We start from the raw sequence: 27,376 nt of genomic DNA, 5'->3' as shown, positions 1-27,376 counted from the left end.
TCTCCCCCTCTAAATCTCCCTCTCCCTCTCTCACTCACTCTCTGATGTCTTTCCCTCCCTATGAAAATACACCCAGCTGGGTGTCAACGGATGATCCAGAGTATGGCTGCGTCAATGCAAATGTTTCACTGCATGTTTGTGTTCTGTGAAATATGAAAATATTGATAGTTGCAGTGTTTCAAAATGTCCTCGTGTGTTTTCTAGGGCAAGTTGACGCGGAACAACGGGCCAAAAGTTCTGGGAGAGAGTTAGTATCGACATTACAGATAAGTGAGGAGTATTATCCTTGAACATATGTGTTTTGTATTATTGTTCAGTCGTATGAACTAGGGATGTCCAGATCGGATATCGGAGGGGGGAAAGAAATATGATCCGATCCGCGAAGCGTGTCACGTGAACAGTAGTCGTCAACTAGGCGCAAAGGCATGATAGCTACCGCATGAGAGCATGAGAGCTGACATCGGTATCGGCAGCTAGCCAAAGCTGCGGTATCGGAAGGGAAAAAGTGTTTTCGGGACATTCTTAGTGTGAACCCATTCAAGACCCGGTCGGGTTACGGATCCATAAATCATATCAACATTTCTCCACGCATATTTACCGACGGCGCTGTGTCGGTTGTTCTCCGTCGCGTTCATCCTCAGCTCCACCAGCGACCCCCTCTGAACCTGGTCGGACCCCGACAGGCGCTTCACCTGGCTGTCGGCCGACTCCACAGAGACCTCCGTCCGGCTGCTGGCGGCGCTGGAGCTGATGCTGCTGCTGCTGGTGGTGGTGGTGGCGGCGACGGCGGGCTGAACGCGTGTAAGCCCCGCCCCCGGCGCATAGCTGGCCACGCTGGTGTCACTGAGCGACCCGCTGCGGAGGGAGACGTTGGAGGCGTCCACCTCGCTGTCGGACTCCGCCTCCAGACTCCGCCCGCACTCGGAGGAGGAGCTGGAGTCCTGGGCGGTCAGGCTGCCCCCCGTGGTGGTGCTGGGGGCCGGGGAGCTGGTGGCCGAGGAGGAGGAGGGGCAGCTGGAGGTGAGGCTGGGCGTGGGCGTGGGGGCCGGAGCCGCCGGGGGGGGCGCCGTAGAGGGGGCCGCGGGCGGGGTCACCTTGGTGCGGGCGATGGGGGTTGGGGTGGGCGCCGGGGTGCTGTCGCGGGTGGGCGTGGCCGAGGAGTCGTCCAGGGAGGGCGTGGCCGAGCTCTCCGAGGTAGGGGGCGCGGCCGGGGCTTTTCGTTTCCTCAGCATGCTGTCGGTGCCGAGGAGGCCCATCTGGAGAGAGAGATGAGAGATGAGAGATGAGAGATAGAGAGAGAGAGAGAGAGAGATTAATCAGTGTGAAACTAAGACTTTGTGTGTGTGTGGCCGACCCATAAATCAACCTGTAACCGCCAGGGCTGAGGTAGAGTGCAGCACTACTAACTAATTAAATTGAGTGGTGCTTTGGCAGCAGTCTGGCTCTTCAAACCAGGGCACTGCCAACGCAAATTAGCCTACACGAGCACATCTTATAGCTGGCAGAAAGTCAGCGAAAACTACAAGCATGGCAGATTTGACATACTCGCAACCGTCATCAATACTTACTGTGATATCTCTTAATCAGTGCGGAGAGCACACCGTTCAATCAAAGTCAAAGGTGGTTGGCAACGCTGATTTCAACGAATTGGGTAGGAATTCAGAGGAAACTCTGAATGGGCTGGGTTGGTGCCATAAACAAGGCATTCGGTTGGTGCCATGACATCAAGATTATGATGATTAACCGGTAAGTGTGTTGAAAGATTAATTTGCCTTTGGTCTTTTGAGCAACAATGTACTTAAAGGGGCTTTCGCGGGAATAAACTGGGGTGAAAGACAAATGTGTTCTCGATTGTTGGCTATTTACAGGAAAACTATTTCCAAAATCATTCTTGGTCCAAAAGGACTAATGCTAAAAATTCATTTCATTCATTGGTCTGATTGGTCTGAAATGCGACTGTAATGTGCTGTAAAATGGGCAGTGTAGTCTTTTTGGGGAATAGTACCCCAAAAAATGCATACCCTGAACACCATAGGGAAAGGATCCTTCCAAGAGAAACACAACTTTTCTCTTTCCCTTCCGCAAGATATGGGCGGTTTGTTGATGTGTCTCACCAAGTCTTTGTCCAGAAGACCTTTTTCGCTCTGACACCTCACAAGAACTGAGTTGTTTGCAGGTAGAAAACAGAAGAGACGTGAGATATAATCAAAAAGTGAGCAAAAACACGCACTTTAGATTAGAAAATTAGGTTCCAGGGTGAAAAATAGGGGAGTTGTCGTTGAAGGAGCGCTCATTACACAGAGTGAGTGAGTAAGAGAAAGACCTAATTTAAAGTATTTCCCCCCCGATGTCGAACCAGCTTTGTGTCAGACCATCTTGTGTCCTCAGCGAGAGAAGTAGGTTAGCTCACGTGAACCCGGTTGAACCCAGTTGCGTGGCATGCCATGGAAATCCTCATGGTCCCCTACTGGTGTCTCCCCCACACACCCACCCACCCACCCACCTGTCCCTCACAGATCTCCCCCTCTCCCCCATTCATACATACATGAATAGACATCAGCGGATGTGGGCCAAAGTTGAAGCTGAAGTGGATGACTGACTCGGTTACCAATGGATGTGTGTGTGTGAGTGAATGCATGCATGCGTGTGCAAGTATGTGTGTGTGTTTGCATGTGTGTGTGTGTGTGTGTGTGTGTGTATGTGTGTGGCTGCATGTGTGTGTGTTCCCTGCAGAGTGAAACATAAGACTGCACCAAGACCCTTCTATGAAAGGACGAGAGATGGGGTCCACTCACACACATACCACAAACAAACAAACCCTCAATACACACACAGACCCACAGCACACTTTTAAAGAACAGCCCGTCTCATATCTCAAGCTGATTACGATGGGGGGTGGGGGCAGGGGGGGGGGGGTGGTTTTAGGGTTAAGTGTGTATTGCTCATAGGCTCTGACTGGCGCCAGGACTGGGAACACAGTGTGCTCAGGATGGCCCGAGAATAACACCAATATTATGTTACATCACCTCCAAGGCCGCCGACCCCGTAGCGCTCCAACAGGCTGGCGGCATCCCACCATGATTTGCTTTCCAACGCGTCGCACCATTTACAGCGGCGGTGGTTAGCAAGACAGAGCCGCGGTAACATTAGCTCTGGCTTCTGCTTTGCGCTGAAGACAATCCAAGAAAGAAAAAGATGGACCTTTTTTCAATATTACAATCGAGGTCGCCCTTCCTTAAGGAGCCAAGCTCAGACATGGTCGAGTGTGTCTAAGAATGAATCACTTCACATCGCTCCTATAAACAACACCAAGAGGAGCCCTGGGTTTTTCCTAACAAGGACGACCCCAGTGACGTCCACAGCCACCGGTGGAAGCCCCATTGTTCAGAGAATAATAGGCCGACCCCGTATGGAAATGACCATGCAACGCATGCATGGATGCATGCGTGTATGTATGGACGGGGCGGTCCGGCCTGTCAACTAGATGTTTCAGTGTAGGGTGTGACGGGCTGGGGGCCCCCTGACATGGGAGCATGTTGATCGGACAGGGCCGCCCATGCAGCCACCGTGTGTGTGTATTGTATCGTATCGTGTGTATAGTACGTGCATAGAGAGAGTGTGTATAATATGTGTATAGAGGGCGTGTGTGTATAATATGTGTATAGAGGGCGTGTGTGTATAATGTGTGTATAGAGGGCGTGTGTGTATAATGTGTGTGTGTGTGTGTGTGTGTGTGTGTGTGTGTGTGTGTGTGTGTGTGTGTGTGTGTGTGTGTGTGTGTGTGTGTGTGTGTGTGTGTGTGTGTGTGTGTGTGTGGTACAAACACATGCACTGTTTGTACAAATGCGTCTGTTTCGGCCAAATAAGGACAGCGGTAGGGGCAGACGAGAGTCCCCAGACCCGGTTCTACTGTACCACTAACCCATCCTTGGCAGGAAACCCTGTTGACCTCATCGTGTGCTTTGCCTACGATTACTGTGACATTATGCTGACATCAGCATGTTCACTTTTCTGTTAATAATGATCCAGCGTGGTGTCCATGATGTTTTAAGTATTGAGTATTAAAATGGTTCATTTTTAAATGGTGCTCATTTTAAAGTGGTCGGTTAGCTTGTTCTTTTAACTTGCATGCATCAGAGTCGAGCCAAAATGCCTAACCAAACTTAAATTTTTGTTCGAAAACAAATAAGGTTGTATTCAAACCACACCTTTTCACGTCGAAGCTAGATCAACTTTGAATCAACATTAATTTTTTTAAATGGCAATCTCAAAGTCACACAAAGACTTCTCAGTCTATCTCAGTCAATGATGATTGAGATTGAGCCTATGGCCAACTGATAGAGGCCGTTGCCTTTGCAGTATTATGAATGTAATTTGATGGTTGCGCCGCTACTGCTATGCATTCATGGCTTCTTGTCCATCCCCCAGCTCAGATCCCCCACCCAGAGAGGGTGGCTGAGCTCACGCAACAGACTCATTCTTCAACTCCCTCATGTGTGTGTGTGCATGTTAGTGTGTACGCCAAAGATGGCGCCAAAGAGAATTAATTTCAGATAAAACATTTGGTCATCACTTAATTTAATTGATTGTTAACCAATTCACCACATCGTCAAATTAGATGTTCTGCCACATCCTGGTTGCAGGAGGACGTTCCCAAATGCATTTCTAGTAGTATTTCAAGTAAAACAGAGAAAGGAAAACTTTCCACCAGCGAAAAAAATCATGAAGCAACACATCGCACCTAAAGCCTTAAATCTTTCAGTTTTTCCTGGAAGTAATTGCTGGGAAGAAGTGGCACGGGGTGATTGATATGGAACACACAAAACGCACACTTTCAAAGTGCCCCGGGCCTTAAACGGAGCGGCTGTGACTGGTTTGAGACGCGGGCTGTTTTGACAGCTTCAAGTGCACAGAACATTCTGCTCCTGCTGTAATTGAGGGCAGAGGGTTCGACCCCTATCCCTGGTCCCCTGAACGTGAGGTCAACGCATTCACGAGATGATCGAGTCTTCAGTGGTCTTCATTGTTCCGCGGGCGCAGCATTCTGATTGACGGCTCATGCGGTGTCTGAGCCCTGCTTCGGTGTAATGAAGACGTGACAGTTGCGTTCTTTTTACAGGAACACAATAGCTCACGAAAAGTGGCTTTGTTTTGACAGGGTGTTGTTATGAGTTGTACTTCTATGCTCGTCTGGGCTCAGCTGGCGCTGACAACGGTGAATTGCCCCACGTGTAACTTTAAACGTGTAACTTGCCTTGCCTGGACAGAATTAAGGTATTGTGGCACACACTAAAAACCAATCACTTTTTTTGGTTATGTTTTATCGTGTTTCATTTTGTCCCGGTGAACGAATCGTTTTGGACCAATATAATTGATAGTGTCTTCTTTTTATTAATTATGACTTGACAAAACGTATTCCACCCCATAGCTCAATTAAAAACGTACCCACCAGCCACACGGCAGAGGAAACTGTCCATTCAAACCACATCAAATCATCAGTCGCCATCGCAGCGTATTTCGTCACTTTGAATCGGTAACAAACACATTTTCCACCAGATTCTCCCATCAGGCAGCGGTTTAAGCGAACGTACTCCAATCGCCCGGGAAACAGCTGATCTCCTTTGCGTAAAGACCGCGTGAAGAACCACTGATGCACGGTTGATCCGCAGTCACCGCACGCCGGTGAAAGTGCCCCGGTGTTCTTTAACACAGTAGCAACGGCGTTATCAAGTGAAAGTGTCTCCGCAGAGCGCCATACCGGGAGCCGCAGCGAGGGTTGGGTTTCAAGGAAAGGGCTTGTGTGTTTGTTTTGGCAGACAGGGGCCTCCTCCTGTCTGTGTTCCAGGGCTGATCACGAACACTGTGTTTTGTTCTCAGCGAGCTGGGGAGGTGGGGGGGGAGGAGGAGGAGACGGACATGGCCCTATATCCGTATACACTCCACCGTCCCTGTGGAGCTGCTGCTGCTATCGGTTCATCGGTGACACTCGCGGTATACCTCTTCATTCCTCCCCTTTCTGATGGCTCTGGCGTATCTCACTCGACTGGCTTTCCCTCAATTCACGAATCAAAATAATAAAAAAGACCCGACGGCGATTGGCATCGGCATGTCCCGTTGGACACCAATCTATCGCTTGGGCGACTCTTTGAAATCGACACACTGATTGATACCTGGTATACGATTGAATTGAACCGTCAGTGTGCAACTGTACAAAAGTTCGGCTGACTACTTTGCATCAACTCTATCGGTTCAATGACCGCAAACTCTGACTGCACTCGAGCCAGGCCATCAGTACGACGATTGGTACAGCCCCGTCCCTGAGAGCCAGCACCAAACACGAGGACACAACTGACATAAATAAATCGCCTTGAACTTATGAACTTATAAACAGCACGCCCAGGAACCACTCAGACGGGAACGCTTAACGTGGTGGGCTCTAGGATCCAGCGGGGGCCAGTGTGATCCCCGCCAGGGCGGTGCACTAGGACGGACGGAACTTGGCGTCTCCTCCTGAAGGTAATCATAACAGTGATGGATGGTGTGGGACGGGGCCGACAGCTCTGCTGTCACATTATTCTATATATTGCCGTGTGACAGAAGAGTACGAGCCAGCTCTATCAATCTTCGGCCCACGGGCAGAGCGCACTGTGCACGGTACCGCCATGTGCAATGTAGCTCGGGGTTTATATCCACAGCGCAGCGCGGCGCACACACACACACACACACACACACACACACACACACACACACACACACACACACACACACACACACACACACACACACACACACACACACACACACACACACACACACACACACACACACACACACGGCGTGGTTCTGGGACGCGAGCTGCAACAACAAAAGCAACCATTGTGCGGAAACAGGAAACTATTGAGCGGAAAACAATTATTATTACGGGCTTCAATGCAAATGGAGGGGAGATGTAAGCACCGCAGCGGCAGGCGAACGCAAACAATCATCAGTGTAGAGCCGCTCGCCACTTCTGTCGCCGCCGGCACTGCCGGTTTTGGTGTTTTTTTTATTCCCTTCAACTTTTTCGATCTAAAAGTTGCATAAACTGATGAAGATGTTTCTTCTGCTGCTGCTCGTTTGTGGCAATCCAACTCGAGCGAGTCATGAAATATTCAGCTCCCCCTCATGCTTCATTTGTTGTCAGATAACCGACTCCCCCCCCCCCCCCCCCCCCCCATCCCCGGTTCTCCTTCCGAGCTTAATATATTTTATACATCAACCTCTCTGGGGTTTATTCGCTTTCTCATTTTTTATTCTAACTTTTATTTCACTCTCTCTTTCACAGGGAGGGGAGGAGAGGTGTTCGCTCTCCATGCCTTTGTTCTTCTTCCTCCTCCTCCTCCTCTTCTTCCTCCTGCAGCACCTCACTCCCTCCCCCCCCCCCCAAGCTCGTGTTTGGCAAGGATACGCAAGTTCAAAAACACATCGCTCTCCCTTTATAGAAACCTTTTTATCAATAAAAGATGGACCCAAAGAGGGAGAAAGAGTGGTGGAGGTGGAGAAGAAAAGACGACATGAATCCTACCTCTGCAATCCCTTAGTGGATGCTAAAGTCTGGGGGAAATAAGCGGGGAACTTATGTTTCCCGATTGAGCTACAGGCATGTTTATCATGTGCACATTAACGTTGACGTTGTCACGTCATACAGCTAGTTGAAATAATTTACAGAAATCATCCGATTCCTGTGGTGCCCCCGGACATGAAATGACAGGCACGATTCCCACTCATTTCAAATCCGAGTGCATCTCCGGCGGTCCCCATAGCTTCAAACCAGTTTCAAACACTTAATCCGGTTCTATAAACTCCCAACCCCTCTCTCTCTCTCTCTCTCTCTCTCTCTCTCTCTCTCTCTCTCTCTCTCTCTCTCTCTCTCTCTCTCTCTCTCTCTCTCTCTCTCTCTCTCTCTCTCTCTCTCTCTCTCTCTCTCTCTCTCTCTCTCTCTCTCTCTCTCTCTCTCTCTCTCTCTCTCTCTCTCTCTCTCTCTCTCTCTCCTTTGTTTGTGTTCCGAATGGCAGTCGTTCTGCTCCTAAGCCTACTGTGCAAGCCTTCATTAAAGGATCACAGGTTTAGCGGGAGGGAGTAGCGATACACCACCCCCCCCCCCCACCAACCTCTCACAGCCCTCCTTCTTGTCCCTGGGTGAACCGAGTCCTCTTTCTTACGGTGAATAGGTGCCGAGAGCACGCCAAACGCATTATCACGCCCATCTGACTCTGGGGAATACGACCCTTTAGATTATACATAGTTAATGTTACCTTCATTTTTGCAAGACTTTTTCACTCTCTCTCGCTCTCTCTCTCGCTCTCACTCTCTCTGAAGACCAGCTGTCCCTTCTCATTCTGCACGTCTCCTGCCTTGTGTGTCTGTCGTGCCCTCACCATACAGCATTGCATTTCATCACCGACACACACAGACGTACGCACACACACACTTGTGTACACGTTCTATTACAGTGCATTGGAGCAGAAAGATCAGAGTCTCTCTGCACATCAATCCGAGAGTCGCAGAGCCGTGGAAACCTGGTTCCCCTCCAAAACCACAATAACAGATTACGATCCCTTCAGAAGGAAAGCGAGGGAGGAAAAGTGTTTTGTTTCTCCGAACTTCATGTTCCCAAATATAATTAACTCCGGGGCATTCCTAACGAGAACAGACCCAAGATTAGATTTCTTTACTTTTGGGAGCAAATTGGATTAAAACGAGATCCCGCAAAAATTCATAATCCAGAACTTCCACTCAATGGGAGCTTCCATTTAACATTCCTCCTTGCAGAACATAAATTATTCTTCCAGTAGGAATCAGTCATCTGTCAGATCATAAGAAAAACAAATGAAGTAGATCATCAATAAGCCTATGCTCCTCCATAAGACTCGATCCTCACCACGGTTGGAGAGTGGCTAGGGGTCGCAGCAGGGTCGCTACAGAAACCCTGATTGAATGTTTCCAACAGCGTGTGACTTCATTTGGCGGCGGCCACAGTAAAAAGCCTGATCCCTCCGCCCACATCAGATCAGAGTGCCGCCTCTCTGAGTCGGGCTCCGGGCTTCAGTCGGCCGTGGAAGTCTTGCGGAGCACAGTGTGGAGTCGCCGCTGCGGTTCAACCGCGTGACGTCAGCCGTAGTACACGCTGTACCATATCTGCCTCTCGCTCTGTACTCGACGAGCCAAACCGCGGGTTAACGCCCTTCTACTGGGAGAGAGCATTCACATGCGAGCGCACACACACACCCCCACACAGACAGAAGGTACGTAGACGGACACAGCGAATGCTCATTAGACACACACACACATATATAATGAACATAGACAGACACAGACACCCCGATACACACACATATTTTGTACATAGACAGACACACACACGACATCCAAACGCAAATGCTTCATTACGCCAATCTCATCAGTGTCATTTTTTCCCCATAATGTTGCCAGTGCCCATTAGCCCCCATGCGCGGGCTGTCGGTCTGTTACGAGCGCTCCCAACTACAGTCAGCCCTACGGTGGCGGGGGGGGTAGCTCGGTAATGAGTGCAGTCACCGTGAGGGGCTGTCCTCAGACGACCCGGGGGGCGGGCTTCTGATCTTCCCTTCACACTCCAGAGGCATTGGGTGGTGCGGGTAGCAGGGGCCGCTCTTATGTCAGGCCCCCGTGGGGCCCGCGTTGCTTCTGTGTGCCGGCTCTTACTTCCCTGTGGGTGCGGGTACGGGCAGGCTGTGGCTGTGTGTGTGTGTGTGTGTGTGTGTGTGTGTGTGTGTGTGTGTGTGTGTGTGTGTGTGTGTGTGTGTGTGTGTGTGTGTGTGTGTGTGTGTGTGTGTGTGTGTGTGTGTGTGTGTGTGTGTGTGTCTTCACGCTTGTCTGTATACATTGTGTGTCTTTGTGTGTGTGTCTACATTGTGTGTCTGTTTGTACATTGTGTGTGTGTGTGCATGTACGTTGTGTGTGGACATTTAGTGTGTGTATGTGTGTGTGTCTGTCTATGTACATAATGTGACACTAAAGGTGTTTGAGTGTGGTGCACACTTTTACATACCGCAGTCCCAAGACATTTCTTAACATAGTAATATGAACTGTGCACTTTTAGCCAGGCCTCCAGTCCGTCCACACACACACACACACACACACACACACACACACACACACACACACACACACACACACACACACACACACACACACACACACACACACACACACACACACACACACACACACACACACACACGTTGGTGTGCTGAAAGGCAATGCATGTAATGCCATTTATTAATATTACATTTTAATCCAATTGTTAACGAATGGGAGCCTCACCACTGCTGGAGCCTCTTCCCCGGCTGAAGACTCAGGACATGAGCCAGCATGAACTTAACCTTTGGCCAGCCTGTGACCCTGTGCAATCTGCTTGCCAGCTCTGGCGTCACTAATCGCCCTGTGTCACGCGTGTAAATCTCCTGGACAGAGAGGAGCCGCTGGAGAGAGTCTGACGTCAGGCCCTGACGCGGCAGTCACCCCACAGGTGGCTCCACCAACCACATGCCCCTGGGACACGGGGATGATGGGTTTGGTTCTGCACCGTGGATGAAGCCTTCCAATGGGATTTCTATGATTGTATTTCTACAGTGGCCGGTATGCACAGTGTCGATTTGAAAACTTTACAGACACTTCTTCTACAACATGCTGGGTATCTGAACAGATTGTTTTAGCGGTTTGAGTTGACTAGCGCTGGCTGAGTTTGCGTTCCCCATTAGCCAATTACGTACTTATAGATCACCGCCTCCCGCGACGTGATTGGTCGACACGAATATGAAGCGAATTCAAAGTGAACTACCCCATTCAACAAGATTTTAGTTGGTCTGCCCTCAATCACTCTGATTTGAGCTGGTCTGCTCTCAGACTTTAAATTATTAATCTAAAGTGCACTTTTAGAGGCTATACCGAAGGTAACCCCCTTTGGATTTTCATGTTGCCGTGCGTGCAGTCAGGCATGCTTCAAAGTGAGCTCTGGGGCAGCAGCAGAGAGATGAGAGAGTGATAGAGATAGATAGATAGATAGATAGATAGATAGATAGATAGAGAGAGAGAGAGAGAGAGAGAGAGAGAGAGAGAGAGAGAGAGAGAGAGAGAGAGAGAGAGAGAGAGAGAGAGAGAGAGAGAGAGAGAGAGAGAGAGAGAGAGAGAGAGAGAGAGAGAGAGAGAGAGAGAGAGACTAGGAAGACTATTATTAGGGGACCCAGCTTTGAGTATCCTGCACACTGGAGCGCGGCCACTTTAACAACGGTATGTGCCGACGGCCACAACCTGACTGGCATACGATCATAATAACAGTCCTGATCATCATAACAGAATGGGATCAGGAGAAGCAGGCTCACAGGACAGCAGGGAGGCTGGGATTAAACACCGCCAACTGAAATAAATAAAATATAAACAACGCCAGTCAGATACGGTGCCACATTTTTGACAAACCAAACAAAGGGCTGATAGTATTCTCCGAATGTCACCGTGACAAAACGACATGAGTGCCCCGGAGGGCTGGGGACACACACTTTCACACCGGAGGTGTGACATCAGCTATGTAATCAACAATCCAGCGTGCTGGCTGGGAGCGATTCCCCCCCGCCAATAACACCTGCATCCGCTAAACTCCGTCTGCAGGCCAACGCACGCAGCCATAAAGAGATGATACAGGTCAGCCTGACCCAGTGGTGTTGAATCCCAGCTCAGTACAAGGGAGGGAAAACAGATGCGATGCAGCGGTCGAATGGCTCAAGTTAACCCTGATAGGCTGTTAGCGCTTTGCACATGCCTCAGACCAGAGTCTCTTATTATGATGGCGACTTCCCAGTGACCAATGAGAGGCTTATTGTGTGTGTGTGTGTGTGTGTGTGTGTGTGTGTGTGTGTGTGTGTGTGTGTGTGTGTGTGTGTGTGTGTGTGTGTGTGCGCGCGGGTGTGCGTGCATGTGTGCGTGCGTGCGTGCACGCCAACATCTGTGTGTGCACAACCTTAATCCGACCTCCTTTCTTGTGCATGCATCGTCATCTACCCCAGGGAAAATGTACGTTTTGTGAGTCTCGAGAGCCGTCCCTCCTACCTGATAGCCGTCCAGGCTGCACTGTCCCAGGGAGGAGGCGGCTGGGGTAGGTGGGGGGGCCGGAGCCCTCCGTTTCTTGGCATCGCTCTTGGGAGACGTCCTGGAGAGGTTCATGGCCGACTGGGACTGGCCCAGAGTGCTGGGCCGCGCTTCAGAGGCCACCGACGCCGTGGATAAACCCTGGGGGGGGATAGGAAGACACACTTGTTACGGGACAAACATGACCACGCATGACAACGGAGGTTGCCATGGTGGTGTTGCGCCCATTTTGTGCTTTCGTAACAAAGGCAGTGACCATTTCTGTAGGTATAGAAACAGCGTTGGCTAAATGCACTGAATGTACATGTTAATGACCTAAATTGCAACTTATGGTCCAAAGGTAACACTTTTTTGATTGGGCTGGTTAAGACTCATTGGTCGATTCCGATAAACGGTATGTTGACGTTACTATAACGACGATCCCCAACCTTAACTGGAAACCGTCGCTCCAAAGTGGCGTTTCAAGAGAGCCCTTCGGCACCCAGTTTGAAGTATTCCTGAAAGTCTGGACCCCGTCCCAAAGGCTTGGCCCGCTACGGTTGAGGGAGAATCCATTTGGCGAGAACAAGGATGTGGTGGGGGGGGGGGTGGACTCCAAATGACACAAGCTCAACCTTGCGCTCACCCCGCTCCCAGTGGCACGGTCTAAGAGGAGGAGAGACGTGCTTTATAGGGCCGATTAATTTATGGTTTCAGACAATGTCTGGACACGGCATGAAACCAAAGCAAAAAGGAGAGACAGAGAAGAAAGGAGGGGGACCAAAAGAAAGAAAGAAAGAAAGGAGAAAAAAAAAGCAAACGAGGGTGGAACATAAAGTCCAGGTCATTAGAAATAATTGGACGCGGAGCAGCGACCGCTCAGTGGGGAGGGCTTTGGTTCTTCTGATGGCTAAGTTCCCTGTGGACTAAATATCAAGAGGGCGGGACTTGGTTGAAGGGGAGTGCGATGCAGATTCGACTTTGATATTCCCTTCGCTCTGCAGCGTGCGAGAGACGTCCACGTCGGCCCTAATTCCGGGTATTCTATTTTTTACGATCACGGTGGCGCTCGTCCACCGAGTACCTAGAAAAGAGATTCAAGGACAACACCTGGTGTGCGCCTGCAACCAGAACAAGAGAGCATATTTCTCCCATGTGTCTGGACAGGAGGATCATGGGAAATTATGATTCACCCCCTCCCCCCCCCGCCACCCACCCAAAAATAAATAAATAAACCCATCCACTTGAGAGACCCGACAGAGTCGCCCACAAGCGGACTGTGAACGTGCTGGAACGCATGCGGCCGGGTTAAGGGAAGGCCAAGAGCAACATGGAGGCCGCAGTCTGGGAACCATGAGGATGGCTGGAGCTATTAGGAGGAGAATGAGAAGGAGGAGGAGGAGGGGGAGGAGAAGGGGGAGAGGGAGGAGGAGGAGGAGGAGGAGAAGCGGGATGGGGAGGAGGAAGAGAAGAGGGAGGAGGAGGAGGAGGATGGGGAGGAGGAGGAGGATAAGGGGAGAGGAAGGAGGAGGAAAAGGGGGAGAGGGAGGAGGGGGAGGAGAAGAGGGAGGAGGAGAAGGGGGAGAGGGAGGAGAAGAGGGAGGAGGAGGAGAAGGAGAAGAAGGGGAAGGGGAGGAGAGGGGGAGGGGGAGAAGGAGGAGGATAATAAGGGGGAGGAGGAGGCGGAGAATGAGGAGAAGAGGGAGGAGGATAATAACGGGGAGGAGAAGGAGGAGAATGAGGAGCGGGAGCAGGAGGAGAAGAGGGAGGAGGAGAAGAGGGAGGAGGAGGCGGCATAGGTCTAAACGCTGAGTCACAGAAGGGCCCTTCTCAAGGAGCCAACTGCCTTAAGCGGGTAACCAATTGGGTGTTCCATGTGTGTGTGTGCGTGTGTTTAGTGTGTGCGCGTGTATTTATTTATTTAGTTTGAGTGTGTACGCTTGTGGGCATTTGTATGTGCATGTCTGATTTTGTGCGTGTGCGTGCGTGAAGTCCTAGGGCAGAAGCCAAGCCCCAGCCGATGAACTTTTCACACTGCACAGTGCTCATGTGTTTCACTTCCTTGCGAGAGTTTAGCCAGGGCAGAGGTCTCTCTCTCTCTCTCTCTCTCTCTCTCTCTCTCTCTCTCTCTCTCTCTCTCTCTCTCTCTCTCTCTCTCTCTCTCTCTCTCTCTCTCTCTCTCTCTCTCTCTCTCTCTCTCTCTCTCTCTCTCTCTCTCTCTCTCTCTCTCTCTCTCTCTCTCTCTCTCTCTCTCTCACTCAAAGAATTCAGCTTATGGATCTTATGCTTTTGTGAGACCAGATGGAGCGAGTGGTGGGAAAGAACAAAATAATATCAGAGGGTGTTCTACTTAGACGCGCTGAGCAGGGAGAGTTCCTGGAGGAACACTCGAAGAATAGTAAAAAATAGCACAAATCAATGCCACATTTTCTCTCTAACCAAGAAAAGCATTTTGGTGCATCTTGAAAAGCTTTGTGCCAATTGACTCTTGACAACACAGGATCACATCTGATATGATCCACAACTGTATGAGTTTCCTCAAAGGAAACATATCAGAGTAAACGTGATTCTCATGCCATGTGTTTACCACCAGAACACAGTGGAACAACAAGTGCTGATGCCAGCCTCCTTTAATTAAAAGCCAGAGAATACTTTGAACACATTGGCTTTGTGGCTTAGTGTACACGGTGGTTCCTGTCAATGAGGCATGGGACCACACACACATACACACACACACACACACACACGTTGAGTGATGTCAGCGCAGACAGAGGCATCAGATTACCTACTCTACCGTGGCTATTATCAGTGAGGGCCTAACCTTTTATCATTGGCCCTAATGGACATTGATAAAGGCGCGCGCGCATGTGTGTGTGTGTGTGTGTGTGTGTGTGTGTGTGTGTGTGTGTGTGTGTGTGTGTGTGTGTGTGTGTGTGTGTGTGTGTGTGTGTGTGTGTGTGTGTGTGTGTGTGTGCATTAGTAGATGTGTGCGTGTGTGTGCGTCTGTGCATCTGTGTGGTCCAATGTGCGGCTTAAGAGGCCAATCAAGGCCGAGAGATCGAGAGAGAGAGCGAGGGAGAGAGGCTCAGGCCCATAGAAAGCCTACTGTCATGTTGTGATAAGATCAGAGGAGGCCTAAGGTGAAGAACCAGAGGCTCTGCCAAAACAGAGCTCTCCCTTTGTGTGGCGCTTGACTCCAGGGTGCTTCGGGGGATTTGAGAGCACGCTGTACGGCGACCGGGTGACCTTATCAGCACGGTGAGGCCGGCTGTAGGCGCCTGGTTGGCGTCACCTTTCTACCAAAACAAAGACACCGTGTCCACCTCCTCTTCTCCATTGGTTACAGGAGATAAACAAGGAGAATATAGTGCTAGAGGAGGCGCACGGAGACGTAACATGGAGCCTCCCCTCTGGGGGGGATAAGGTAGCTAGGAGGCTATCTAAAATAATACCTCAGAGAGAGGAAGAACAACAGAGGATAGCAGACAGAGGCTGAGGATGAAGAGGATGTTGGTGAAGATGGGGAATGGCGCATCATGCTGTAATCATGCAGACGGTGATGTAGAACACAACGGGCGCTGCGTTGTGTGAAGCATGGGGCACACATAGACACGTACACATACACACACGCTCATACACACACACACACAATGTTTGTCAGGGGGCCGAGAACAAAGAGAGGAAAGCAGCAAAGAAGACAGTGAAGAAGACAGCGAAGAAGACAGCGAAGATAGTAAAGAAGCCAGCGAAGAAGACAGCGAAGAAGACAGCGAAGAAGACAGCGAAGAAGACAGCGAAGAAGACAGCGAAGAAGACGGTGAATACAGCGAAGAAGACAGTGAAGACAGCGAAGAAGACAGTGAAGAAGACAGCGAAGACGCCAGCCCTGATGCCGGGATGGACGCGTCCAGAACAGGGCGGCCCTGTTCCCTGGATAACCCAATCAAACTGAGTATTGATCCGAGCCGGGTGCAGATGGCCGGTCAGGTGGGGGTGGGGGGGGTAGTCTGCCAGCCCAAATGTAATAAAGGGGATTGAGTTATGGCAATAACAGCCAGAGCTCTGCTTAATGCAGTGCCTCGCCCTGCCTGCTCTGGCGTGATGGACAGCAGCATCTCAAAGCACATGAAAACCATAACATGTCGCAGATATGTCATGGTTTGGTTTGTTTTCTACTCCCCCAAGTCCAAAACAAGCATAGTTTTATTCAGCTGCCGTCTTTGGTGATGCGAGTATCCAAAGGCTGCCGTGATTCGTTTGCCACTTAGGTACATAGCTGGGAGGGAGGAAAGACTCCGCCCCTTAAAACGGTATGACGGGAACAAGGAAAACTTTAAAATGACATTACGTGACGTTGCAATAGATTTCATGGAACCTGATTTTCTGTCAGCTAATGCACACCCTGATAACTCATAAAAAAATTAAAAAAGCCGAGATTTATGGATTTCTGTCAATCACTGTAAGGGTGATGATGTCCTTAGAGTATGACAATGTGGCGGTGGAACAACAAATGGTCAATTCAACCGTCACATTAACCCACCTGTCCAAGTATAGAACAACGAGAGAGAGATGAGACAACCTGCTTGTTGTCTCCATGAAGAGAAAAAAACAACTGAAATGTTCTTAAAGGTTGAAATCCTGAGGCTTCAGCGGTTGGATCCTTATCAGTTCATATTAGCCTTGGCTTACATTTCACATATATTATTAAACAGGAGAAAGGCTTCTTGTGTGCGTGTGAGTGTGTTAGTGTGCGTGCATCTCCATGTGCTTATCTTGGACGGCATATTGAAATTGAGGAGAACCGTACACAGTCATGGGGCCCGTTAGTCAAAGCAGTGTGTCATGGCGTCTCCCTAAACTGTCAGGCTGTTGCTGCCCCCTGTAGGGCTGAACGCAGAATAACACCAATAACACTAGAATCAAATCCGCTGTAGGCCTTCATCACAGATTGTGTATTAGTATAGATGAATACAGGTGTGTCTTGTAATGTTGATTATGGGTCTGGTTAGAAATACCAGTGCCCCTACTTAACGACATCCAACTGTGTCCACCTCTTTTGATCCTTTGTGATGAAGGCCTATTCTGCAATATGAAAATAACAAGGAAATAATTAAATTATGAAAGTAATTTAAAAAGTAGTTTTATCTTAACTGGGCACAGAGATACTGAACGGCTGAAACAAAAACACATCGAAAGTCACAGCGATTGGATACTTGACATGTATTAAGATTTATTCATACTGTGTTAACAAACAATGCAAGACATAGTACCAAAGGTCATCCCTTATTGTCAGCCTGTTTATTCCAGCATTTTCAAACATCGTTGACCAAGCCAGTATCTAAGCTTCAACGACTCTAGATATAAATGTTGATCTCATCAGCCATTCTGGTATCAGAGACAGAACTGTGCACAATGCAGCTTTGATACATGCTATTACACATGCCACTGCCCTTCGACAAACACAAGTAACCAGGACAGTAGTTAGTAGTTAGTTAGTAGTACTTACGTTGGAGGGTGCGTCTGTACTCTGCATAGATTTAGCATCCGTGCAATCAGTATCCATAGCCTCCTCAGCCTGCAATGGGAAGGCACAGCTAACATGCAGCTTTCACGCAGTCAGCCATGCAGCAACATGGGTTACCCTTCCAATGGAAGGAGTGCAGAACACCACTGACCCCCCCTTTAACAAATGCCTTCAGGTTGCATTCGTTCTGGGGCAGGGCCCTGTAAATCCCCCTTCAAGTCAGTCTCAATAAGCAGAGGACAGGCGTGTCCAACACTTATTCAGCAGGGGGCCTGGTAACCATAAAAGTCAACAAGGTGTTTTGCATGCGATGTTGTGACACCAGATGACACACACGGCAGACACACAAGTAACAAGTCCAAATTGAATCAAGCATGCACTCATCTCTCCGAAGTTCTCTACCACAGATGTTTTACACAGAAGTACTTGGTTTCAAATTTAATTTTTAACTTGATGACCTCATGCGGGCTACGGGTCATGTAGAAAATGTGCAACTGGTGCCATCTATTGTAAACTACCGGTAAATCAGTCGTCCCAGTAGTCCAACGGGAGCCTCAACGCTTTAAATCATCGACCTTTATTAGTAGAAGTGAAAGGTTCCCATGCAATAAAGGTCTCTGGCATCCATACATGTCATAAACTTGTGTTGAGCCTGTTCTATATAGAGACACTACACACTATTTTGAGTGCCTTTCCTTGTAAACAGTACATCAATGTTATACAATAAAACCACGTTCACAGAGGCAGTTTAGCAGGGTAAACATTGGAGTAGCTCATATCATTCATAAATATTCTGTACGTTCAATAAGCTAAACACCCTTCACAGAGGCACAGTGTAAACCAGAGTGTAGCTCATATCATTCATTATTATTTGGTACCTGCTATAAGTTACACCAGTGTAATAAATACATGCAATCTACAACAATCCTGAGAACGATAATAAGAGGCTTACCTTGGATTTCCTTGAGTTGAAGCGGAAGATTCCCAGGAAGCCTCTCTTCTCCGCTGTCCCCACACTGAGATTGCTGGAGCTCATAGAGTCTAGAGACGACAAAAAGCTCAAGTTAAAATGTATCACTAATACAGTCTGGTGAAGATAGAAGTGAGTATAAAGTTAATTCCTTGATTAGGGGGGTTATCGGGTGCTACTTCGAGGCATTGGGATACAAAAACACAATTCCAATTCAGAATATCTCCAACTTCTTAGCGTCATCTAGATGGGAAACTGGCAGTTACTTAAAACAGCGCATTCCCATTAAAACGGGCCACTAGAGGGCACCATTACATAGCTTGGTTTTTCTTCAACAGTTTCAAACCATAATCTTAATTATCCACTGATGCAATTAACCAGATCATTAGGATTCAACAATCCTGTTTTTGGTTTAAGGCAATCGATGAAGCGGTTATTTTCATGCTCATTACACCCCCCATTAAGTTGTTATTGAAAAAAACATCCCAAAATACTGACTACGTGCAGCTGATATAAAAGCACAAGGGCCTTCACCATGTAGGAAAAGTGATGGTTAACGCAAGCCCAGCCTACGCCAAACTAAAACCCAATAATTGTTAGTAATGTAAACTGAAAGACATAATGACACACACAAAACACAAAGCAGGTGGTTAATAAGCAGGGTGTGTTAGGATTTGCGTTTCAGCCACAGACCTGGGGAGACTACAGGCAGGAAACAAACATAGTTCCTGTGTAATACCTGAGTAGTTAAGAGCAGGGGCAGAAGCCATTTTAGGCTGGAGTACTGAAAAGAAACAACATCACAGACCATTAGACAGACAAGAGTATGTTTATCCTTTTACTTTTGGCTAATGAAAGTCATAGTATGACATGACTCCAACGTTGATTGTGTTATCTGCCATTTTGTCCGGCGGTGGCTGATTTAAAGACGTCATAAATGTCTCAATCGTGCGTTGTGTTGAAATCGGAATGTCAGTAACTGTATCAGTCACTCCGAATCAACTGTAAATACTCGGGCCAATGAGAGGCAGGAGCTAAAATTAGAAAGTACACATTACATCGCAGTATGACGGAGCCCCGGAGACCGAGGGCAGTCTCTATGGCAATGCATCCTAACATTATAACATTACGAGCTGAACTTTAACCAGTGATGAGACAGCTCATTAAAGCTTACAGGCTCATCCGCGCTCGTTTAATGCTGCTAGCTCCCTGCTAGCCGCTATGCTAATACATTTCGTAAGATTCTATTTACCAAGATTCTATTCAGGCATGGCCTTTAAAGTAAAAAAAAAAAAGAGATCATAAAACACTGCCAATGTGGAAACTTTGGTAGATGATTTATTTTGATTATGGCCGGGTTATACCTTTATTCTTGGAGAATGTGCTTATGGGTGTACTGGGTAGTGCTGTGTGTGCACCCGACTGTGACACAGGATTCTCAAGTTTACAATAATAGAAACCAGTGTTGCGTGTCGCAAGCGTTTCATAAACAGGTAAAAATAAAGAGCACACGCCCGACTGCCCGTGGAAATATTACTGGCTGGTCGGACCTTCAACAGGTTGGAGGTTGAAAACAGATGCTATCGACGCGGTACTGTCTCAAAGGGTCTAATTGAATTCAGCCAATTCAGGTTCAATGGTTGTTCATCAAGGAACACATTATATACACACTATTATATAAAGTAATCTCTATTTCATTTAGTAGGCTACGTTCATAACAAGGTCTCATGCCTGTACTATCGTTCAAACAATGAACTGCCTTCAAGGGTAGCCAGTTTGTTGGTTTTTTTATTTTTTCACTAATTACTTGGTGGTATTGTATCTTCCACTGACATTGCAAAACTGTTACCTTAATATAAGCAGCAATACATATCACAAAGAAAGCGAAAGGATAAGGTTGCAGTAATTGTATCTCGTTGTGGACATAGCCAAAGATTAAATCAAAAGCTACAATCCTTTCTTTGTTTGCACCAGGATTTAAATGCAGAGGAATATACGACTACATTCAGGGATTTGGCCTGGAAACACAATCTGAAGACCTGCCACATCATTTGAGGTCATTGTCAAGGTTTCCTGAGAAAGAAAATGTTAACTTTTCCACCCTGGCTGGTGCGTGGTGACCTCCTTACCCTTGAACATATTCCACTGATATTTTAAGGAAAATGAAGGTCAAATTGATTAACGCTTGATTCTGTGTCGTTCTTTTTGGTTATTTTCATTGGGGACCTCAAGAAAAAGCTAATAAACATCCTCATTTGTTTTCAAATGAGTCCACCAAACGGAGTCCTTCCGAGGTCTTGTTCCCTGGGTTTTTTGGGGGACTATTACTTTCCCTTTCGAGCCTTGAGGGGTATCCTTAAACATGGCCTGAGACGTTTTAAACCCTATGAGACTGTGACCGCGACCAAAGACCTACACAGACTCAAACCAAAATGGCCTCCCTTGACACCTCCCCCCCTGGAGGACTCTGTGCTGTGTGTATCGCTGTGTACGGCCGTGGACGGGCCAGCTGTGTGTGGTTTACCCAGGCTCTGGTCGTGCACATAGAGCTCCTTGATGCCCAGCTGGGCCAGTGACTGGTCCAGGGGCAGCTCGTGGCCGCTCAGGCTGTCCCTCAGCAGCAGCACGCGCGCGGGGTTGAAGTCACACTTGTCGCAGATGACGGGCAGCAGGTCCACCAGGGGCGCCAGAGGGTTGACCCGCACCACCGCCTTCTGGGTGCGGTGGTAGTTCACCACCAGACGCACCGTTTTCTGATGGGGGGGGAGGGAGGGAGCGGGAGACAGACAGAGAGAGAGAGAGAAAGTATTGTTATTGAAATTCGTCCAAAGCCATTCCAACAAGGAGCTCTGCCACGCCCTGATGAATAAAGATCCAAACAAATGACAAATTAAAGTGTCACAAATCGGGTTAGGTTTTGGGTCTAGTGAAGTAGGCATCATTCAATACAGCAAAGAGCAACCAGAAAACAAAAGTTGCATTTCACTTTTCGTGTGTGTGTGTGTGTGTGTGTGTGTGTGTGTGTGTGTGTGTGTGTGTGTGTGTGTGTGTGTGTGTGTGTGTGTGTGTACACAATGCAAGCATGTAAGGCCCCACAGAGCTGCTTGGTGTTCTGTTATTCAGCACGGCCCCGGGCCCTCCATGTTGCCCAGTGGCCCCTTATCACTGAAGTGGCGCAGGACAGCAGCGCAGCATGTCCTTCGCTCGGGATAACCTCCTCCGCCACAAGCACCCCACTCAGCAGTCAAGGAGCAGGGGAATCTACCCGGTGTAGTACTTCAAGTCTACAACTCACATGATTTGCTCCGCGTGTAATCGTCACATCCAGATGAATGAAGGTATGTATGAATAAATCGGACCAATCATCATCGCTATCAGCACCGCACTGTTTCAGACGCCAAGGACAGAGTTGTGCTCTAACTGCCGGAAATTAGTTAAGAGTCGGACATGAAAGAGTGATGACTAACAAGATCTGCAGGGACACCGTTGGCCTCGTGGACCAGGGCCATGTGTGGGGGTCAGAGAGAGAGAGAGAGAGAGAGAGAGAGAGAGAGAGAGAGAGAGAGAGGAATAATGCATGGTAACTAAAGGTGAGGAGCTCATCAATTATTCACAATGAAAGAGAGATGAGGAGACTTCGGGGGAGAGAGAGAGAGGGAAAGAGACGAGGGGGAGAGAGAGCGGGGGAGAGAGAGAGATAGAGACGTTGGGAGAGAGAGAAGAGCGAGAGAGCAAGATAGAGACATCCGGAGAGAGAGAGAGTGGGAGGAGAGGTAGAAAGAAAGGAAGGAGGATAAAAAAGAGAAAGGACATGAAAGGGATAGTATTATCGGGAATGAGAACAATGAAAAAGGGAGGAAAGGTTAACCGCACAGATTGGGCAACAGGGAGAGGAGAAAGAGCGCAGGAAAGTACGTGAGAGCGATGGGACGAAGAAATGCACACTGAAGCCGGGGTGGGTCAGCGTGGGCTGACGCGGCGTCCTACCTTGGCATCGGCCCTGAGAGGCTTGGCTGGCCTCGCTCCCTGCCAGCGGACAGCAGGGGAACAGACAGAGGGTGGGTGGGTGGGTGGGTGGGTGAGCGGGGAGTTGGGGTAGCAACGGTGTTACGCAAGATCTAAAATGCTGTTGTTATGTTATGTGCAACAAGGGGGCTACTGACAGCTGCAAGCGCGGGTCGATAAAGAAAGGCATGAATAAAAGAAAACCATAAAATATTAAAACACATGCAAAACTGTGGAGAGCGATCTATCAGTGCATTCTTAGCGCGAGAGGCTTTAGGAAGTTCATGCAGGGTGGTGAACAGCAAGTCTAGGTCATCTTCTGGCATTTAAATCTCCATTAAAATTCCACATATAATCAACCCCACTTCCTCCATATGTGGCATGTATCCACTTGCCTTCTCCCCATCCAGCCTGCTCACGCACCACACCCCAAACAACGGCTCCAAACTACCTCCTCAAACCATTGCATACGTTCCGGAAGGCCGGCCCGACATCCATTAAAATCAGTCATGCACGGGAACGAACAAACCAATTCCAATGAATAAATAAACAAACATCACAGCACACCACATGCAAAGGGACACACGCTAGGCTAGCCGGGGAGCATGCTAACACACACACACACACATACACACACACACAAACACATACACACACACACACAGATGAAATTTTTTTTGAATAGCTAAATCGGGTACATTCACATGTCCTATGCAATGGACATGTCGATTAACGTACACTGTCCCTTTTAAATAACTTTAAAAGAAAACAAGGGGAGCATGCTAACGCGGCGCACGCTGTAGCTACACCGAGGGCCCGCACCCGCCCGCCTGCCACTCCACCAAGCCGGGCAGGCAGGTGGAGACTGGAGAGCCACAGGTGGAGTCCCACAGGTGGAGGGCGACAGGTGGAGACCCACAGATGGGTGGCGACAGGTGGAGAGCCTCAGGTGTGTAGTGCCGTCCCCACCCGCACTCACCTCGGGTATTTTGGGCGCCGGCCTGCGCAGCCCTTCCTTCCTCACGTCCTTCTCCTTGATGAGGATGCGGGCGAGGTCTAGGGAGCCCAGCAGCGCGTTGGGCTTGAAGGCCAGCGGGAGGCCCTCCGGGGACAGCAGCTCCAGGGTGTGCAGGGACGGGTTCAGGTGCTGACGACTGCACAGCTCCACCCTCAGGTCCATCAGAGCCTTACTGCAGAGCGCGGGGGAGGGGGGGGGGGAAGAGAGGGAGAGGAAGGGGAGGAGGGGGAGAGAGGGAGTGGGGGATTGAGGGAGAGAGGGAGATGGAGAGCGGTGGGAGACAAAAGGGGTGGATTAAAATACGAGTTAAGAACGAGACAAAAGAGAGGTGGTGCAGGGGAAGAGCGGGGAAGTAGAGAGTCCTTGCGGGGCGTTAAGTTACACGGGCCGGTGGTTTTAGCTGTGACAGATGGAGTCGTTGATGCCCCGTACAATGAGAGAGGGTGTAACTCTCCCTGTCTGGTCCTGAAACGAAACTGCTGTTGTGAGCGGTCGCTAATTGCAGAAGACTACAGAAAAGAATTGTTTTAATCGCCAACTCGTTGCGGTGAGCGTAACGGGCACGAGTTGCGGTACAAAGGAACCTGTTTGACATCATTGTGGTGCACACTTTAAATTCAACAGGACTTTCCCTGTCTTCTTGAATTCAGATTACAATCATAAGCACTTTTGTTTTAAAATAAACTTTACATAAACATTCATTTTTTACACAGACAAAACTTGGTTATATGCCATATTTATAAGAATTGCTGGGAAATGTCTGAAAAATCGAAAGCAAACAAGAATGACGGGATAACAGCGGAAGTCACTTATAAATGTTTTCATGATGAAAACACAAGCAGTAGCCAACAACTCACGGCCTCCTACTAACACAAAGTGTGTGTGTGTGTGTGTGTGTGTGTGTGTGTGTGTGTGTGTGTGTGTGTGTGTGTGTGTGTGTGTGTGTGTGTGTGTGTGTGTGTGTGTGTGTGTGTGTGTGTGTGTGTGTGTGTGTGTGCTGATGAGCAGTAGGCAGTGGGGTAGTCCTTTAGGGCTAGCTGTCCATCCCAGGATAAAGAGACCAATAGACTGTCGCCATTGCTTTCTGGGAACTGCCAGATCGAATGACAGAAAGGAGAGAGCAAGCCAGATAGATGGAGAGAGGGCCAGAGAGAGGGAGATGGAGAGAGAGAGAGAGAACGAAAGACAGAAAAAGAGAGAAAAGAAAATAGAGAGAAAGAAAAAGAGAAAGAAAAAGAGAAAGAAAGAAAGAAAGAAAGAAAGAAAGAAAGAAAGAAAGAAGAGAGATTGAAGAGACCATTGAAAATATAAAACACATGGTGCATAGTCCATAGCCAATATACTTAGACAGCATAAACACACACCTAAGGAAAACAAAAATATGGCTTTAAATGCAAACCAACAAGTATAATCTAACAAATGTGTTATAGGTCATCCTCCTGCTAACTATTCCCATAAAATATTATGTATATATATATATATATATATATATATATATATATATATATATATATATTAGTAACTTTGTAAAGCAGACATACAGAATTTTAACATTGCACACATGAAAAACCCATTCCCCCATCCAGGGGGAATTACCAAGACGACAAGAATAATCTCTCTCCATATAAATCATAACAAAATATTGACAATTCCAAGTAATCACAAATCAAATGCTTTTGTCAATCCAAGAAAGTGTACATCAAGCTGATTTTGAGTCACAGATCCAGGCTCTAATCAGCTACACCAGCTTTAAAGCTGATTGGTTTATAAGCCCCCATAACATCCTTATCACTGCTGTCAGAAGGCCTCTGACAGCACACTCTACCCCGACTCTCACACGCTACGAGCAGGTGACCGTGATACTGCAAACAGCAGGTCGGGCCCACGTGAATCAGCGGTTTATGACACTCTATCTTTAAAGAGTCCTGGGCGATTTAAAGCTGCACGCAAACTCGCAGAAAAACGCTTCTTGACGCAATGACTTCACCCCAGTGCAAATTGTCATTTCCTTGTGCTATATTACCAAAAATGACTTTGTTACACACTAGGTTCAGTACCAATGCATCCACAACAAACTACAGATGAACAGACACTATATACAAACCAACCCCCGCCGTAGGGTAGGTTTGATTACAGCGCCCCCTGTCTGTAAGAATGTGCCCCCACTAACCTAGATGGGCTCCGTGGACATCAACAGAAGCCTCTTGTTGTGCTGTCCCAGTGAGGTTACCCCTGATTTTATGCTCCAGAGGACAGTAGCTCATTAGAGACACAAAAAGGCAGAATAATAATAACTCTGTTGAACCACATGGGTTACAGATCCCCGTCTACCAGGGCTGTGTGAGAAACGGATGGGCAGACTTTGCTGTCTGCGGTCTCCTACTTGCAAAGCCTCATTGCCTCCCTGGCAATGCACTATATACATCCAAATATCGTAATTATTTTACAAGCTTTGACACCTTGATACTGTTGACAAACTACATAAACTATAATACAGATTATAAAAATACAATTTTATAGCTAATTGCGGGGAACATCTTGATAGTGTGTGCTGGGTAAACAAATACAAGTGGATACAGAATGTACTTTCAGTTCACATGGCCAGGTGAGCTGGCCTTTCCATCAACAATAAATGCTTCTCTCAAGGACAAGGTGCTAGGGCTGAGCAATATATCTTAGCAATTTTGCCCTAAATACAAAGAGCTGATACTGTGGTTGTGGTGGTGTGGGGGGGGGGGTCAGTGATTTCCATATAGAAGAGAGAGGAGGGGCAGATGCACTCGGGATGTAACTAGAATACAGGTGAGTCAGCAGCTGACTCAGGTGTTGTCAATCAGTGATAAACTCGCCTGTCGAACTGCAGTGCTCATCATTTCCTGGGGACTCCCGGGTACATTTTTGTGTTGTTTACATTTACATTGAGGGCATTTAGCAGGCGCTTTTATCCAAAGAGACTTACAACCGTTCAAACACACATTCACACACCGACGGCGGTGTCCGCCGTGCAGGGTGACAGCCAGCTCGTCGGGAGCAGTAATGGTGAGGTGTCTTACTAAGGGACACCTCGACACTCGGCGCCGGGGATCGAACTAGCAACCTTCCGGTTAAAAGTCAACCTCCTGAGCTACTGCCGTCCCCCTCCCTTAATAAAGTGTGCGCTTTCGGCTGCTGATTCAGAGACATCCTATGTTATGGAGGATTGAGAGCGATCCCACGATCCTACATGGATTCACACAATCGTGCATTTCCATGCTATGGAAAAGCAGTAAAGATGAACGAGGATGATATCCAGGCTAGGCGTCACAGGTTCATTGTACAGCTCCAAAGTCTCTCTCTCTCTCTCTCTCTCTCTCTCGCTCTGTCACTCCTACCTGCCGTCGACGGTCATGCTGGTCTGGTTGCCCTGGGGGTAGGTGACGTGCACGTACACCGAGGTCCTCATGGTGTTCTCCTTGGCCCCGGCGCCGTCGGGAACGGCGTTCCTGAAGATGTGGCGCGGGGCGGGCTCAGGGGCCGGGGGGGGGGCGGGGGCCCGCGGCTTCATGGTTTTGCTGGAAGGAAAAGGTCGGGAAAAACGAAACAAAAAAATGAACATTATTTATTAGTGTTGATGTTAACGGATGGTTTGAACCTGGGGGCGGATGTGATGGGTGTTGACCGAGTAGGAAATAATCAGGAGAGTTTCGCCTTTGCTGTCAAGGGGGATTTCTTGACCACG

At 48.5% G+C, this 27,376-nt stretch overlaps 1 protein-coding gene across 1 annotated transcript in view; it reads right to left on the bottom strand.

Annotated features, from left to right (window-relative positions):
* Window positions 1-27,376, bottom strand: part of cobl (cordon-bleu WH2 repeat protein) — a 59,916-nt gene that overhangs the window by 20,237 nt on the left and 12,303 nt on the right. Inside the window, exons 3-11 of the mRNA XM_056602817.1 lie at window positions 27,030-27,209; window positions 23,620-23,830; window positions 21,160-21,388; window positions 19,375-19,419; window positions 18,618-18,706; window positions 17,648-17,716; window positions 12,124-12,303; window positions 10,344-10,484; window positions 599-1,256 (exon numbers count right to left, since the gene is read on the bottom strand). Of these exons, the coding sequence (XP_056458792.1) occupies window positions 599-1,256; window positions 10,344-10,484; window positions 12,124-12,303; window positions 17,648-17,716; window positions 18,618-18,706; window positions 19,375-19,419; window positions 21,160-21,388; window positions 23,620-23,830; window positions 27,030-27,209 (1,802 nt within the window). The remainder of the gene's footprint in view (window positions 1-598; window positions 1,257-10,343; window positions 10,485-12,123; window positions 12,304-17,647; window positions 17,717-18,617; window positions 18,707-19,374; window positions 19,420-21,159; window positions 21,389-23,619; window positions 23,831-27,029; window positions 27,210-27,376) is intronic.

The sequence above is a fragment of the Gadus chalcogrammus genome, chromosome 11 (assembly GCF_026213295.1).
Source record: "Gadus chalcogrammus isolate NIFS_2021 chromosome 11, NIFS_Gcha_1.0, whole genome shotgun sequence".
Taxonomy (NCBI): Eukaryota; Metazoa; Chordata; class Actinopteri; order Gadiformes; family Gadidae; genus Gadus; species Gadus chalcogrammus.
The sequence above is the reverse complement of the archived record's forward strand: the minus strand, read 5'-3'. Positions and strand labels throughout refer to the sequence as shown.